The sequence below is a fragment of the Vidua chalybeata genome, chromosome 1, assembly GCF_026979565.1.
Source record: "Vidua chalybeata isolate OUT-0048 chromosome 1, bVidCha1 merged haplotype, whole genome shotgun sequence".
Taxonomy (NCBI): domain Eukaryota; kingdom Metazoa; phylum Chordata; class Aves; order Passeriformes; family Viduidae; genus Vidua; species Vidua chalybeata.
The window spans coordinates 28578804-28596385 of NC_071530.1; the positions used below are offsets into that span (position 1 = coordinate 28578804).

At 35.5% G+C, this 17582-nt stretch overlaps 1 protein-coding gene across 2 annotated transcripts in view; it reads right to left on the reverse strand.

Moving 5' to 3' along the window:
• Positions 1–17582, reverse strand: part of DGKB (diacylglycerol kinase beta) — a 337113-nt gene that overhangs the window by 239627 nt on the left and 79904 nt on the right. For both annotated transcript variants that reach the window (XM_053956128.1, XM_053956122.1), the window contains exons 5-10: positions 16271–16424; positions 14935–14970; positions 13716–13856; positions 9380–9429; positions 7918–7992; positions 7315–7434 (exon numbers count right to left, since the gene is read on the reverse strand). In XM_053956128.1, coding sequence (XP_053812103.1) covers positions 7315–7434; positions 7918–7992; positions 9380–9429; positions 13716–13856; positions 14935–14970; positions 16271–16424 — 576 coding nt within the window. The remainder of the gene's footprint in view (positions 1–7314; positions 7435–7917; positions 7993–9379; positions 9430–13715; positions 13857–14934; positions 14971–16270; positions 16425–17582) is intronic.

Below are 17582 nucleotides of genomic sequence, written 5' to 3' on the forward strand. Positions count from 1 at the left end.
ATCCTGAGAAAGAGTTTAAAAACAAATAGACCTTAAGAAGATCACAAAGCAGGGCAGGTACAGTAAAAACCTCTTCCTCACTTCATTATAAACATCACTGAAAATCAAGCCTCCATATGTCATACCCAGACTTTTAAACAGAATGACAATAGAAACATTTATTTTGTTAACAATGGTTCTCTTAACTCATGGTCCTGACCCTGCTACCGTGGATTTGATTGCCAAAACCACCTGACCTTAAAAAGCAAGTCAACCATGAAAGAGCCAACCTTGGAACTAGTGGAAAATTTTATGCTATCAGACTTTAGCTACACATCCCTAACCTGGTTTAATATTAACTTATGTCAGCTTTTCAGATATTTGTGTATAAGGTAGACAAAGAGATCTTCAAGATTCTGAGACTTAAAAAAAGTAATGAAATTACTAATAAATTTTGATCCCAGCAAACACACCCTCTTAAAATAGCTACAGAGTGTCTAAAATATCAGAATATTCAGTTTTTTTCTATGAGAAGACTTAGTAACAAGCATCCAAGTGAGAAGGATGTTATGCAGTAGCTGTTATTCTTTCACTGATTATTTTGTTTCCATTTATTTTAAAAATATTTACTTGACTTGTTCAAGACAAATTTATTACTGATTTTTAGGTATTGTTCCATCAGTGGGAAGGTGAGAAGAGTTTCCATTAAACTATGCAGCAAACATAGTTTAAAGCAATTACAACTGTATTTGTATACATTCTATATTCCTTTGGTTAGCTCTCAGAAAAAAATTCATATCAGGTTTTGTTCTGTTCAATTTGCTTTGGGAAGAAAGGGTTTTAAGTCTGTTTTTGGTCAAGTGGAAAGGGAGCAACCTGACTCAAGGGACACACTATTTGGGAGGCTCACTTCTAATTTCTGAGATACTGTGTGTTTGTTTGACAAATCAAAACAAAAATCGCCCACAGCCTTCATCCACACACTCATCCAAAACCAGAAAAGGGAGCACAAGAGGGAAAATTAAATGGCTTTTAAAAACTTCATAAATAGCCACAATATAGTTTCCCTGTCCAAAATCTGTAACCATCTGTCATCTGCAGAGACTTGGATGCTGCAGAAATTAAATTGTGAATAACGGTAAATCTGTATACATGCATGAAACAGCATTTATTTTACACCTTATACACAGAAGAGGTTAGTTACTCCTGACTGTTCCTGGGCTTTTTTCAACCCGGAGACAAAAGGGAAAGCGGGGCTGTAGTAAGGAAAGGCATTTGCGAAGTTGCCGCAGGGCAGCGGGGCCAGCCCCGAGCAGCGCGGCCAGGGCCGGGCCGAGCAGCGCCTCGGCTCCCGCCAGCGCGGCCTCCCTCACGGGGACAGCGCGCCCTCAGCGGGGACAGCGCGCCCTCTGTGGGCCCGGCCGCCACAGCAGAGCGGCACAACAGCTCCTCCATCCCTCACCGAGAGTCTGCCTCCAGCTGGGAACGAGCGGGCACAAAGGGAACGAGCTACAGCTCAGGGGGCTCGAGTTTGCCCTCCACCTGTATGGAAATAGCGTATGGTGCGTCGGAACTTCGGCCTTCCAGAAAACTCACACTTCAGAAAGGACTTGCAGAAATGTCACTCAGGACAATAAAAGGCCTGCCCTTCTTCCTCGCTGAACGAAAGAAATAGAAGTCTACGAACCTGCCCAGGTTTTGAGCAGTCATTTCGAGCTCTGGCCTGAAGGGATTACTCACGGTGTAAAAGATCACACCCCGGACTCACAAATGTTTGCAAGTTTCTAGTCGGATTCCATTTTAACATACAGCTCAAAAAGTCTGGCAACTTATGTAATATACACGGTAAGAAGCAATAAGTCCACCAAGTATGGACTCCCACTGAAGCATTCTATCCCACATTCAATCAAAAGAGCTTAAATGTTGCTTTTTAAAATATTTAAGTACAATCACATAATATTTGTGGTTTGAGGATCCAAAGTAAAATTTTAAGAGTATACCCTTACAATTTAATTGAAACATAGTGTCAATTCAACAAAAATGCATGTCCCACTAAAATTTACCGTGATTTAAAAGGTGAACTGGTTTGGAAGTTACAATTAGTGATTTAAAAGAAAGGTATATTTGCCTTATTTCAAATTATTGCTGACTTTATGCAGCATTTGCTGGTTTTAAACTTCTCTCTCACCTTAGCACAGCTATTCAGCAGCTGCACAGCACCAGGCACAGTGCAACCGTGACATCTAGTGGCCAGTGGAGAGGGAAGAAAATACTTCCCTAAAGTACTGCATTTCTTTAAACACTACCACTTCTGAACTTGCAGTTTATACTTCCTTTTTATGCAATCACTGACAGAGGTGACAGTAATCATTTGTTACAGGAAAAGTGAGACCAAGCACCTGCCATGCAATTACTTTAACAGAGAAATCAAGTGCTTTTATCAAATCATGGTGGAATAATACTGTACAACACCTACCAAAGAGCAGAGTACAACACTTACGGCTGACAAAACCTATCATTAAGAAGCCTTTTGTGCATAGATTACAAAAGAAATCTTAAGTGATGCTAGGAGAGTCAATGAGTTAACTCTCCACCTTCTCTTACAATGTCAATCTATTTAAATTAATGCAGAAGCAAATAAAAAAATCAGAAACTTCAAAGGTTTCTACCGTGGAGAAGTAGAATAAATAGCCTAGTGGTCACTAATGGGCAAAAGACCACTTCCCAAAAGAATCAGGGGTACTGCAGGGATGTCTCTGTCCAATTTGTGTTTGGGTGAGAGACTAACATAGTTAGACGTAAAAATAAATTTGGAAAGTGGATGAGGACTGTGAAAACTCTCCAGACTGAAGTGTGACACTCAGCAAAAAACTACCTCATACATTTATTACTAAAAATTAAACTACATAAATAACAAGTTCCTACACAGTTAACATTTTCTTTTTCTTCATGAAATTCTCACTTTGCATGAGAATTTATTGAAAAAAAAATCCATGAAGCTGAAACAACTAAACATCAGAGTAAGAATTTGTCTTAACAACAAACATTTCAGTAGATGCCATATAGAACACATTTAGACAGTGCTAATGAGAAAAAGGGTAAGCACCCTGGATTATACATGTATACATGTAAGCACAAATGGATTATACATGTATAGAATTCCAAGAGATTTTCTCCTAAAACAAATTGCCAAATAGTATATGTATCTATCTCAGAATCCTTACCAAAAAATCCTTACAATTAAGTTATTATTTAAATTCCTTATCTTGCACCCAAATTATTTGTTTAGAAGATCAACTGTTTTCAAAAGCAGTAAAAAATCAAATATGTCATTTCTATCCTGGAACATTCTCAGAGACAGAACTCTGTATTTCTAAAGTCTACCTTCATAACAACTCCAAAATCAAATCTTAGCAGGAAACAGGACATAAAGGCCAGCAAACTAAAACAAACTGGATATTAAGGTTGATTTCCTAGGGAAATTAGACTTTTTTATGCTCTTTGTCCTATTATCTTCATCACTTTAAACTGCACCAGCAACTTTTAGATTAGTTTAGTAATCTCAAATAAATTTGAAGGTCACTAGAAATTTCATGAAAGTCTATGAAAAAGCTGGGGCGGGGGGGGGGAGCAGAGAGAGAGAGGTCAGAGGGCAAAGGCCACAAACCTGTGAGAGGTTAGCCTTATCTCAACCCCACTACTCATAAACACTGACTTGTTTATTCTTTTATTTTTAAATCATATAGTTCCATACTTCACTTAAATTCTCCTTCTTTTTAAATTATTCTGACTAAATCATCTAATACAGTATGTAATAAGAACTGATTGAAAGGCTTTAAATGTAATATAGAACTTTTACTTGATATCTCACCTTTCAGTATAGCTATTACAGGAAACTAAGGATTAAGTACAAACAATGTAGCTGAATTCTGAAAGAACTATGACAAATCTACAACTGAAATAAATTATCATAGCTTCACTGATATTAGCATATCAAATGAGACTAGCTGAAAATCTTCTATATTTCGTAGAAGCTCTATACAACAGTTAAGTACATTACAGTGTTAATGGACCCCAACCCAAAACAAATTAAATATTTCATTTGTATCATAATTTATTTAAATAAACTATAGTCACAATTCTTTGTCACTGTCATATTAGACAAGCTCTGAACCTGATCTCTTGGATTTAAAATTTTGTCATTGCTAGTTCAGTACAGAACCAACATTCACAAGAAGGTGACAGAATAGTTTGGTTCATGGGTTCTTTGTTTATGGGTTTTGTTTGGGGTTTTTTGTGGTTTTGCTTTGGGGTTTGGAGGGGGAGAGGGGGGTGGTTTTGTTGTTGTTTTTTTCCCTCTGATTTACAACACATGAAGATTACTCAAACATATCTAAGCAGCATAATCCAGTAGGTTATGCCCCTTATTTTCACATATGTCCGAGACTGAAAGGCAAGATGTATTCCATTTGCCATCTGTATGGCAGTTGTCTTCTGTTAAGTGGGCAGTTTTCCTTATCTCTTTCACAACCAATTCTTCCTCCAGGGAGACATCTGCTGATAATGGGCCATTGAATGTCACTGCATGACTGGTAAGAACTGTAACATCCCATTGTGAGATGCTCTGCTCAGAGGGAGGAGCCAAGCATTCCTAACTGGATATAATCTGGGTTTTGGGGACATCAGACTCAGCCTTTCCACTGGTGCCCAAGAGGAACAGCTGGGGATTTCCACTGGACCTTCAGAGGAAGACTACACCCTTCTACAGGATCACTGCTCTGACAGAGCCACATCTGCCACTCAAGGAGTACTGCAGCCATTCCAATTTGGACTGCTACCAACACGCTGGCCAAAAGGGTGTCAGGTTGTATTCTGACTCTGTCAGTGGCTTTTCTTTTGTATTATTGCATGTATTTTGTTTCTTTTCCCTTTTCCTAATAAATTGTACTTCTGACTTGGAGTCTCTCACTAGTTTTGCTTTCAAACCAGAACAATGATTAGTAAATCAGCTTATGAAAACCTTAAGATATTAGCACTTTTTTATTTTATTAGTGAGTCCAAAAGATTCTTATCTTACTTTTCATTACCATAACTAAAAGGAGAGAGATAGACACCCAGAAAGCAGAGTCCTGGAAAGCTAGGTTTGCAAAATCTAACAATGGCATACAAAAAGAAATAAGAGCATCCCACTAATGGGACTGATGCAATGGAATGAAGAGTTTGGATAATACATTAGATGCTGTAAAATCATCAAAATCATGCTATCAGTTTACACTAAATAACAGACAGGCATTAGTATTGATTTCACTTTTCAATGTCCTAAAAATGACAGCAGTGTATTTTTGCTGGTTTAATGAAAAAAATTTAAAGATTGCTTTTCTCTACATATAATGTGGTGGTTTAAAAAATTAAGCAGTTTTAAACATAAAAAGAAAAATAGGAGCCCTTTTAAAGGGCAGCATCTTTTCCTAGAGAATCATTAGAAAATTACTAGCAAAACAGCTCATATGTAGGTAATGAAGTTTACATTAACTATGCTTATTGATAATAAGACATTTTGCATGCTATTATAGTATTTTTTTCATGATTGTACATCTATGTCTGTTAAATACATCAAATACTAGGAGTACTCTTGATGACAGAAACACTGACCCATGCTAATAATAGGCTGTAGAATTCTGATCACTCTTTATGTACTTTTAGTATTTCCATAATAAAGCTATGCACAACACAATAAATATCGAAAAACTAGTAAAAATGCTCAAAAGGATAAAATGTTTGATAACATAGCTTCTTTCTAACAGCTTTTCCTTTAATATGAAAATAAACTCTACAGAATGAGCTGCATTAATTTATGCCATAATTTAGGAGTTTCAAATTTAGAAAGAATGAAATGTAGATATTGAAAAATACTCCCAGAACATCTATACTACTTGTCATAAAATAAAAATCTGTACTGAAAATCACTATCAGTTATCTACTATACTGCTTGCTTGAGAGCATTTGCTGGCCTTTGTTAAGAGTAATTCTGTGGAAACAATGGAATTCAGCCTGACAAAGATCTGTTGTTTGATGACAATAATTTAACATTTTTCTTACCCCGTATCACATTTAGAATTAGGGAATTAGTACTGCAGTGATTCAGACACATTGAAAGTTGTCTTCAATTCATATATTTTATTTGTAATTTAATTAATTAGATTTTTCAAGACTTGTATATCTTCCTTTCAATAAACTTGTTTGTTACATATTCCCCTATACAAAGTACCAATCTGAGCATTCTTCATGCAAATAAAATAGTATAGAGCAACTACAGCAGTCTAGATTGCACTAAATGGGGAAAACAAATATTGTTTATTATTTTCAGCATGTGAAAATGACTTAAGAAAAGATATTAAAAAGATATTAGAAGGTTTTCTTTCAAATAGCAGAAAAGCATTTGAAACCCATGCTTCAGTAGATGAGTTCAAAATTAGTTCAAATATAGGACAGCAGGTGGCACTGAAAATATGCCAGCCTTAAAACAGCTGTGTTGAACTGGTAGAAAATGGATCATATTACATCTGTATTACCTTTAATGTGAGGTTGTAAATGTAGAAAACATAAGCTCATCTTTCACAATACTCCATCCATTGGTATAAGTGTCCCCCTTGATATTGCTTCTTACTATACTTTACTAATGTAGTTACAGAGACAGAAGATCTTTACAGGGATGTATCATGACAGGACAAGAGCCAGCAATAATTGCTGGAGAAGGGATTACATCTGCACATATGAACAAAAACTCCCTTGAGAACAATTAACACAGGGAACGTTTGCCCACAGTACTGGTAGAATCCACCTCACTCAAACTATCCAGGCTTGACAGGGCCCTGGATAACTCAGTCTGTGGCACTGCCTTCAATTAGGAACTGGAACAGAAGATCACCAGAAGCTCTTTCCAACCTAGACTGCTCCATGACTCAGTACAGTTAGGCCACACAACCCAGTACCATGCTGAGAAGATTAGACACTACTCCAAGTCAGCTGTAACATACACATGGGCAGTAAAACACACTTAACAGATAATACTGCAGCTTGGAATTAACAGGTTGTTAGCAAGGAAAATTATTCAGCTTTTTACAACTTCCAGCTCCAGAGCCAGCTTATTAGGTGTTGCTTTAAACTGGTGCCAGTGATTCTGTAGTGTTGAAGACACTTCGTTCTTTGCACGTCATTCAGCCATAGTAAAGAGGAGTAAAGCAAAGTCATTCTTTATACAGGCCACAGAAAAACTAACCTGAAAGCCACAGTCAACATGCAAGCAGAAACTTGATGCTACTATTTAATACCTACATTTTCTAACCCAAGTAGGACCAAGAGCGGGATTGTTGTCATTCCTCCTTGGATCCACTCTTCTAGGGAAACAGTGCCATCATGATCATAGTCAATTTCTTCCATCATTTCATGAAGAATCTACAGTTTAATGAAAAATCTCATAAATTTTAATTTATTATTTCTATATTCTAATACAGCAATTTGTTAGGATATATGCAGATCTCCAATTCTCTCATACAAAAACCAAGAAAAATATTACTTGCATGGTAGCTGTAGTCAAATGAGTTCAGAAAATAAAGTGTCATACTCATATTTACGTTTTATTAACAACTTAACATCCCAAACCAACTTGTGTCCTCTGTGCACTCACTCTTAAGAATTTTTCAGAGACAAATGAGTTATGTTATAAAAGTTAATTATTACATTTATTCAACACTTCATAGATCAAATTTAAACAGCAAAATACCAGTAAAAGTGCTAATTTACAGTGCCATAGTGGAACACAGGCTATGCTTATTTCTACCTTATTAACCTATCAAATGCCACATGGATATGAAATATCACAAAATTATGATAGCTGTCTCTAGCAACATTAAAGAATTGTGATAACGGGATACTTACTGGGCTTAATTCAGTAATATCCCATTCAAGGTATTCTGCAACATGCATCATTTGAGCAATGATATTTTCCAGCTCCTAGAGATGAATGAAAAAGTATGATATTTAATGCAAGGTTATAAAGAAAAATTATACTGCAAGAAATTAATAATTCAACCATATTGCATGCAGTGACACTATTTCATCAATATTCCTGATGAAATGTACTTTACACTGGAAGCTGTATTCTGAAGTGAATCTGTTTACTAGCAAAACATCCTGCACAGATTACAAAGCATTCAAGGAGGTGAAATACAGCCCCATAATCAAAGTAATTGAAAGTAGTCATAGATTCTTCCTTCCTAGTTATCTTTCAAGCACCCATGTTTTCATGATCTGATTTCCACCCTGTGATAAGATCATGGAATGATCTTTAAATTCCATCACTCTAATTTGAGCAATGGAAAAACCACTCAAAAACTATTAATATTATTATTTTTTTACATTAATTATACAAATAACAAGTTTCTAATGGAAATAAGGCATAAAGTGGATTCTGTAAACTACTACAGATTTATTTTCTTACCACTACAGTATTGCAATTTCCCTTGATCACATATCACTAGGGTTTTTCTATACTTATAGATACACTTTTGCTTTGTAAACATGCTCAAATGCTTATCTAGGACCATTCTAAATTCTCCTTTGTATCCAGGCATCTAACTCAACTTGGTATTACCTAAAATTATGGTGTCGTATTTACTTTACACCTGTATATAATTCTGCTTCCCTATTTCTCTGCAACTTAAGAGAATCACCTCCTCTTCCTTACCAATCCATTCTATGCTGTCTTGCTTCCAGTAGACAAAAAAAGGTGAAAAAAAATCCAAAGAAAAGAAAAAAAAAAACCCAAACCAACACTGCTAATAGAACACTTGTTTCTGTTAGCTATCAGAAAAAATAGTTACATCTTTTTAAATTATTTCCATACCTACAACTTCTCTTCAAATATTTGGTTGGGCTACTCCTCAAAACTTTGCCCTTAATCTTCCTCCATTCTTAATAAGAACATGGAAGTTACGACAACTCTTCACATAAATCCACTGTGTGACTCTCACACTTATCCTTTTTAATGAAATCTTTACAAATGGTGCTTTCATACACATCTCCCAGAAGCATACCAGAATTACTGGAATCATATTAATGTGTCCCCTACAGCAGTATCATTAAAAATCAGAAGACTACAGAACAGCACTCCATGACAGCAGTGTCAGCAACTGAAAATTTATACACTTATAGAAGCAACATTTCTCATTGGAAAAGAAAACTCAAACATTACTTTTAAAATGAATGAATTTTTATTGACTATATTTTATACTGCTTCTAATAATTCAGGATAAATATAAACTTGAATAGAATGAATGTAGTTTTGTACAGTTTTGCCATGTTGACATACTCTTACAACGCAATGCATAAAAAACATTACCGAACTATCCAGGTATCCATTCCCATCTGTATCATACAAGCGAAACATAACTGAAAAGAAGGAAAACTCAAAGTTAAAAAACACAACAAATACATCTCTTTTTCATACAAAAAAACAACTCCAAACCAAAACACAAAACAACTAAGTCTGAGTTTCGAAGAAAGGATAAGTAATAACATTTTTGTTTAATGATCAGACTAGCTGTAGATCCTCCAAACAAGTTGCATTATGTGAAAGGTTCACTCAGCAACTACCCTGCCACAGTGCCTCCAAGGAGACATATTAGCCAGAGAGTACAACTGCACCTTTTCCATACCAGCACCCTAACAGCTAATTTGGTGTGTGAACTTGATTTTGCTTCCCTCTAGAGAGGATCTGTCTTCATGACTACTACCAAGAGGTCCTTCTCTGTGATCTCACCAAACACAGGGTAACACACAATTGGTCACAAACGTTGATAAGCCTGCTTAAGTTACAATGCTACTGTCCCTTGGCTGCAGCTACCACTATTCAACAATTATACTGCTTTAGAAACTATTTTCTGACCAATTAAATGAGACACAGGATTAATATTTTAAATATCTAATAATCCAAATCCAACAATAAACATTCATCACAAACTGCCAGTATGACTTCTTCCAGGACTGTACTTGTTTCATCAATTTCAAAAGGTAATCCCAACATTCTGGGGAACCACACAGACAAAAAGGTATATTTTGACAATATCCAGAAATATACTTTCAGTATTGTATCATTACTTGCTCCCAGCCAAAAGAAGGGGTACATGCACCATTACCAAGATATTTGGAACAAACAAAGCATAAAGCTTTCATAGGAATACTGTTAGAAGACTAAAAAGGAAATTCAGAAGTTTACAAATACCCCACTCTTTGTCCCTACTTTCAGGGACAGTTTGTCAGAGCTCTGAAATCCAAATACTCCCCATGCTCTTCAAAAGCACAGTTGTTTTTTTACCCCTACACCTATTTTTTAGGGATGAAGAAGTTAGCCCATGTAGTGGTAGATCCAGGACAATGTAATGCTTTCACCAACAGCAAAACACTAGCAATCTGTTGTCTAATCAGATGTCTCTGGAAATGTAACATATGACCTATTTAACACTGAGGAATCCTACAACACTAGATCCATAGCAGATGCTGTTGCAGTCCAAAAAATTTCACAAACAAAGCTTACCATAATTTTCAGGAAATCATATAATGAGAAGCGAGAAGAAATTATTAGCAGTTAGAGAGTAAAGTTCAGAAATAATTTGACCATTTTTGGACTTACAGCAAAACATAGTAACTGTTATATGTATTGGCATGTTTCACTTATACCCTCCATCTTGGGAATGAGTTGATCATCTAACTGTGTGGAAAAAAGGCAATACCTATACCTCTATAACAGTTCAGCAATTTTTGCCACTACCTTGTACTGCTCTTAAGAGCTGTACAATACAAGATTGATGATATTTACAGCAGTACACTATTTCACGCCACAAAGGCCCATGATTCATTAGTTACAGGTTAGGAAAACCTATAAAAATATCCTTCTTTCCCTAGAGTTACCACAGCAAAATTGTTTCAGTGTAAAACAAGTTAATGCCAAAAGCCACCAGAGATTGGTACTGCCCCTGCTAGTACACCTTCCAGCAAAGCTTCTCAGAGCTTGACAGCTAATATTGTCTGGCACAGGTATCATTAGGCATTCACAGTTTCCATAGGGATGAATCACTGAATCACTCCACGATAAAGTTAAAATCATTTGGCTCTCCTTCCTCCTCCTCTATGATTCTTAGACACTAGTTGAGATAATGTTTTACAGCAAGTTTTAGCATCTCTGTGACCTTTAACCACTCCAGAGCAGTAGTGCTTACAACTGTTTTTTTTCCTTTAACATGAATCAGTAGTTATAATCAGTCATTTAAAACCATACATTAGCATAATTATAACTGTTTCACCTTTGTAGAAACAAAGTCTTTCCAATTACATAGGCATAGGGTAGCAAAAAGGCTCAATCTGTGTTCTTGGCTAGATTCTGAAAACTACGCTACTTGGTGTGGCATGCAATATCTTTTCTATTCATACATTGCTAAATATTCATGCTCTTGATTTACACACTCTATGAGGAAAAAAAAACAAAAACAAAACCAAACCAACAACAAAATGATGAAAACAACCAAACAGAAGTTCTGATGCAAACTACAGAGCCCAAGTCAAATTTTTGTATTTCTTTTCCCATTCCCTTACCTGATTACACTAACTGTGCACTCAATTTCTATTTCTAGATGGCAATTTAACCTTAAAAGATAACAGGTTCTCTCAATGTATCTCTGTGAGGAATGCTTGGGATTTTCTTTATATTCATACATAGATTATGAATAATAGCATGCCAAATAGGTGAGGTTCACACTATGCAAGACCTCTCTAAACTCTCAATAGGTTAGAAAATCCATTTATCTTCTGGAATATTTATAAATCTCTAAAAATCTGTAGATCATGTAGATCCAAAGATGCAACATTACTTTCTCTTAGTGTAGTTTATCCTCCAGCCTATATCAAATTTTAATTGAAAGCACCACTTTCATGTTCTGCATGTCCTGAATTAAATTTCCAAATACTCAGCTATGACAATTTTTTCCAATTTTTGTCATCCAAAAAAAAAAAAAAATCACTACTTGAAATTGGTATTGATATTAATGTTGGCAACTCCAGAATAAGCCATTTTTCTTTTTTTTCCCTTCATTGCTAGAAACTTATAATTTACCTTATAGCCATCAGACCTACCGCTTTCAAATTTGGAAAAAGAGTTAAATTATACCATTAATTTATAATGAGAATTCAACTTAAATCAACATAAAAGTCTGCATACAATGGTGCAGCATAAGCTGAAATTTAAATACTAAAAAGCTAAAATACATAGTATATTTCAATTCTGTATGACAAAGAGGAATGCCACTAAAAAACCATGCCCAGAATTATATGTAGCAAATACAATTGACCTTGAATACACAAGATATTTAAGTACCATACACATATTAGGTCATGCTCTCTCGCTCTTAAATCACATATAACAGTCTTTTGCCCATGCAGCTCCTATCGCAGGCTATTGCAGGAAGTTCATGGAATATCCCTTTACTGTAATTATCATCTGCTCCTCTCCTCCTTTCCACAGTACCAACTCCTGACACCAGGGGAGGCAAGTGATCTCTCTTTCATGCCGCGGTTTGTGCATCGAGCTCCTCAGAGCTCTGGTAAGGCTTGCAAAACTTGCTATCCTGCAGCAGTTATTACACTGTAAGTTAAATTCAGTCCTTGGATCTCAGTTTTTCTATGTCTGTGTTCTGAATGTGCATTCACACTTACATTCTCATATTTTACTCATATGATATTAAAACAATATTACCAAATTTGGGGGATTTGGGGGATTTGTTGTGACTTTGCAGTACAAAGTTGCCACTGTAATCTAACTACAGGTAAACAAAATATCAAGATACTTGTAATGAAGCTTGTAATGAATTTCTTATTTTGGCAGAAGCAGACTACTGTTTGCACATCCTAACATATTGAACACTTTGCATAAGACAGCCTGATCCCACAGATCTTTTATAAACAGAGTAGTTATGTATATTGAAGTATATTTCTCCTCAGTAAGGACTATATGATTGGTCTGTTTAGCCACGTGAGAAACTGACTTCTAAAATTCCACAATAAGGAAACAAGTTTTCTTCTTTTTTCCTCCAATTTATAGATAAAACTCACAGGGTTGTTTTTTTTGATTTTTTTAATAGGTAGTGGTGTTGCATTTTAATGACCCAGGCCCCTAATTAAAAAATAAAAAAACAAACAAAACAATCAAACAAGACTTTCTAACTTCCTGGGTCAAACACTCCTTCCCAATAGTGATGCAGACTTGGATCATTCCTGGCTTTTCAGTATTCAGTAATATTATAGAGCCCACAGCCTATATTAGGAACTATTCTTTGTTTGAATTAGGATGTTTAGTACAGGTTATTCGCCCCATCTATAGATCTCTAAGTATACTCAGTATAGTTTGTCTGTTTTTCTCAGATCTGATACTAAACAAGACATGACAGTGTAGAGAGCATTATTGTAACTACAGAATGTACAATCCTTACTCCTCATTTTAGCAAATGCTAGAAAGAACAAATTTCATTTAAAATCTCACCATTAGGAAGAAAAAAATCATTTCTGCAATAAGGGTCACCTAGAACCATGTTTTTATAATCCATCTGCTCAAAACTGGTTCTTAAATTCAGAAACAAAATATTTGATGACTTATGGAAATAAATATTTAAAATTAAAAAAGAACATACATTCTAGCTTGTCTTCAGGTCTTCCTCTTTCTAGCAGTGACAAATAGCAAACAATATCTTTCAGCTGGATCATGTCTGGTAAATGTGAGTTGGCAGGAGTAGGAGGTCTAGATGTAGAGGTACCCTTGTTAAGTCTCAGACCTGGAAACAACCCATAGCCTTTGTTAGCCTGAACATATGATACAAGCAGAAAATGAAAATGTGACTTCTGCATGCATTCATCTTTGTTTTATCTGAATCTCATATTACTTCTTAATTTAAAGTTTTAAACAATTCATGTTCATAGTTTATCCAGCAAAGGCAGAATTAAAATAAACTATCCAACCCCACCCCCCCCCCAATTATGGGAATGGCATAAACTTTTTTTTTCATTTGTGCTGATCTGATTTCATTTGACTACAAAACAATTTGGTGAATATTTTTGTTCTACCATACTAGATGCTAAGTATTAAAAACAATCCCTGCCCAAGTCTGCTTCAGTACAACATTAGTATATAACCAGTCCTGATGATATTACTGGAATCTGCAGCACCAAAATGGGGAAAAATGGGAAGGACAGCAGAGCACAGAGAGAGGAGTAAGAAAACTTTCTATACAAGTTTGTTACATTTTTCACTGACTGAGGGTTGTTCCCTCTCTCCCTAAATTTAGCTTGAAAAACTTCACTGCAATCTGGATACATCTTCAAAAGCCTACATTTTAAAAGGTATGCCTACATGTTATGATATACACATGTTAAAACAATAAAATAAGGTAAAAAAGAGCAAATTGGCATGCAACAATGTATTTTGGAATTAATTCATTTTCATGGTTTCAGCAAATAATAAACACTAAAAGTAAATATTGAATGAACAAAAATATTTAATAAGTCAATGTTCTATTTAATGAGCTTGCATGTCAGTTAAGTGTCATTAAAATTAAGACATTATAATATTTTATTCAGTTAAATGCTAGCTTTAATCACACAACTTACACAAATAGCTCATATTCCACTCTTATGTAAATCATATTCACAGAATAAAAAGGATTATAAAACCTGGGATAACTCTTCTCAAAAATAAACAGTGCTGAAATCCAAATGAAAATAAATACAAATTTTAAGGTGCCTTTTAACCTATCAGCTTCAAGATACAGGTTAAATTACTACTTCTTAATCAGAGGTGGGAAGGGTTGGTTGCAATGTACTGACTTACAGATGACTTCCAGTCCTGCTGCTTACCTGGCATCTGTTTCCATCTCTCTTCAGACACCTTAACTGAAAATACAGTTTATAAACAGACATGAGTGGACCAAAAGAGACTAAGTGAAAAACAAGCACATACCTGACAGACTGATGAACCCTGCTACTCTCCTTGTCATTTCTCTAGCTCTCACTTACCCCTCCATTTTCCAGAAGAACGTCTAATATTTCTGACAAAGTTATTTTCCAGTACAGTCAAGCTCTTTTTTTCACTATTGGTAACATTTAAAAATTACTAGATACCCAAAACCAAGTGTTTCCATAGTTTCCATTTGCACATCAAAATGTACCAATGCAGTTTTTTCCCCTTAAAAGTTACGAATTATCAGGATGTAACATTTAGTTTAAACCATGAAATTGAATTACAACATAAACCCAGTATATTTTCAAGCCCAAACAATTCTCACTGAATTGTCAGTGAGAAGGTGAACTGAATTGCCTCTCTGAATATGTTTTGGATGTAACAATTTATCAAACAGTCCTTCTGGCATTATGCTAAAAACATATGGAAGCTTCCTAAACTGGTATTACATTATATTATTTCTAAAGTATTTAGTAACAGAAAAAAAACCCAAAAACTCTTGACAAACTTGGAAAAGTTAGTGTAGGAGAAAAATATTTTAGGAGGCAACATCAGAGTAAGAAACTTAACTTACAGTTGAAACAACAACAGTAATAAAAGCACTATCCTTAATAATGATGTTATCATTATTATAATTTTACCACACATAGGAATAAAATATGTCAAAGAGAACTATAATGAAAGTGAAGAAAGCTGAGTACAGCCTCTACAAGGCAGAATTTAGCTGTGTCCTCTCAAATCAAAATCACTTTTAGTGATATACTAACACTTACCCAACATTTAAAATATCAGTAGCTCCTAAGTATGTAGGATTAATAACAGAATCACACCTAGACAGTTAAGAGAAACAGCAGCAATGCCACAGGAATGGTTGAGCACCAGCAGGAACCTCCTGCATGAAGCTTGAAGACTTTTAAGTGTTTATACAGGAGAGTAGGCAACAAGAACATGTAACCATAGCAATCTGATTAGCATTAACATGACAAAGAATGTCCAGTTGGTGTCTCAGCTGCATCATTATTGTGAGTTAAAGAGACGAAATCATTTAATTTCAATTCCTTTTCACAGTATTTCCTATTATGGTTGAGTTAGTTTCTCTAATTTCACAAATACCAGAACAAAAATCCCTCAACATGTAGTTAACATGAAGTCAACATATATTTACAGCTATTGGAAGTAAAACAGTGGGGTGAGGGAACCTTTAGCTCTTTAAGTACTGATTTTATTACTTACCTCCAGAAAGATGCTGTGGTTTGTTTTTAATTAATGGACTGCAGTGAGAGATTTTGTTCCTAAATGATGTAAAAAGGTGTTCAATGAAATCATCTGGTAATTCTGCCTCTAGAAAAGTCTTCATGAACAGCTTGAACCCCTCTAAATCAATTGTCTGCAGTGAAGGGGAAGAAAAAAAAATATGAACATTTTGTAAAAAAAAATATCACACTAACCCATCAAATAATATTCTGTTGACAAAAGCTTTGGACTGTATTTGAATATACTGATTTCTGAAGATATAGACTGGCATACCTATTCTTGAAAGTGATTATTGAATGAAGTATTACTTTGACAATTCACAGGATTGCTATAATACCTCAGAGCACTGTGTAAAACAGCCCAGAGTAAATTCAGAGCACTTATATCAGGACCCTGAAATCAAGTTCCATGCTCTCAAATTTCTTGATTGGCATACAAAGGTGCCTACAGAGCTCCTAGGGATGTACTTAGCATGTCTTTAGCTTTTCCTATAATTAGGTAGACAAAAAGCAGGGGATTTTTGGATGCCTAATTCAGGGAATTGAAGGCCTCCTGTCTTTTCCTACATGACCACATGCTTTGCTGGTGTTTGTCAAAGAGTTACTAATCACCTTGTCTCAAATAGGTTCGAAGAGTCAAATGAGAGTGCTTAGATATCCAGCATTACTTAGAGGGAAAAAAACAAAAGTTGCTGATCCAAAACATTTGTCATATAGCTTAATTTGGTTTTGCTTTTGCCAGCAAGGTAAGAGCTAATTAATAAAACTTGAATGATGATTTTTTTCTGTTAAAACAGTATTGTCTGTCTTAAGTAAAATAATGAGTCAGATTTTCTCAAGTTGGAAGGAACACATAAAGACCATTAAGTTCAAGTCCCTGCTCCTCACAGGAGTACCTGAAACTAAACCATAAGACTAAGAGCACCATCAAGATGCTCCTTGACCTCTGATGGGCTTGGTGCCGTGACCAAAACATGCTTTGGAAAGCCTCTTCCACTGACCAACCAGCCTCCCAGTGAAGAGCCTTTTCCTGATGCCTGATCTGAACTTCCCCTGATGCAACTTCCTTCTATTTCTTCTTGTCCTGTTGCTGTTCACCAGGGAGATATCAGCACCTACCCCTCAAGGAAGGTGTAGGCTGCAATGGGATCACAGCAATGCACATTATGATCCCATTTTATCCTGCTAATAGAGAATGAAGATAAGGGTATCCAGAAACACATTGACAACAACTGCATATTTATCATTACATTTGTGATTGTAAAACAGTTTATCAATTATTACTCTGATAA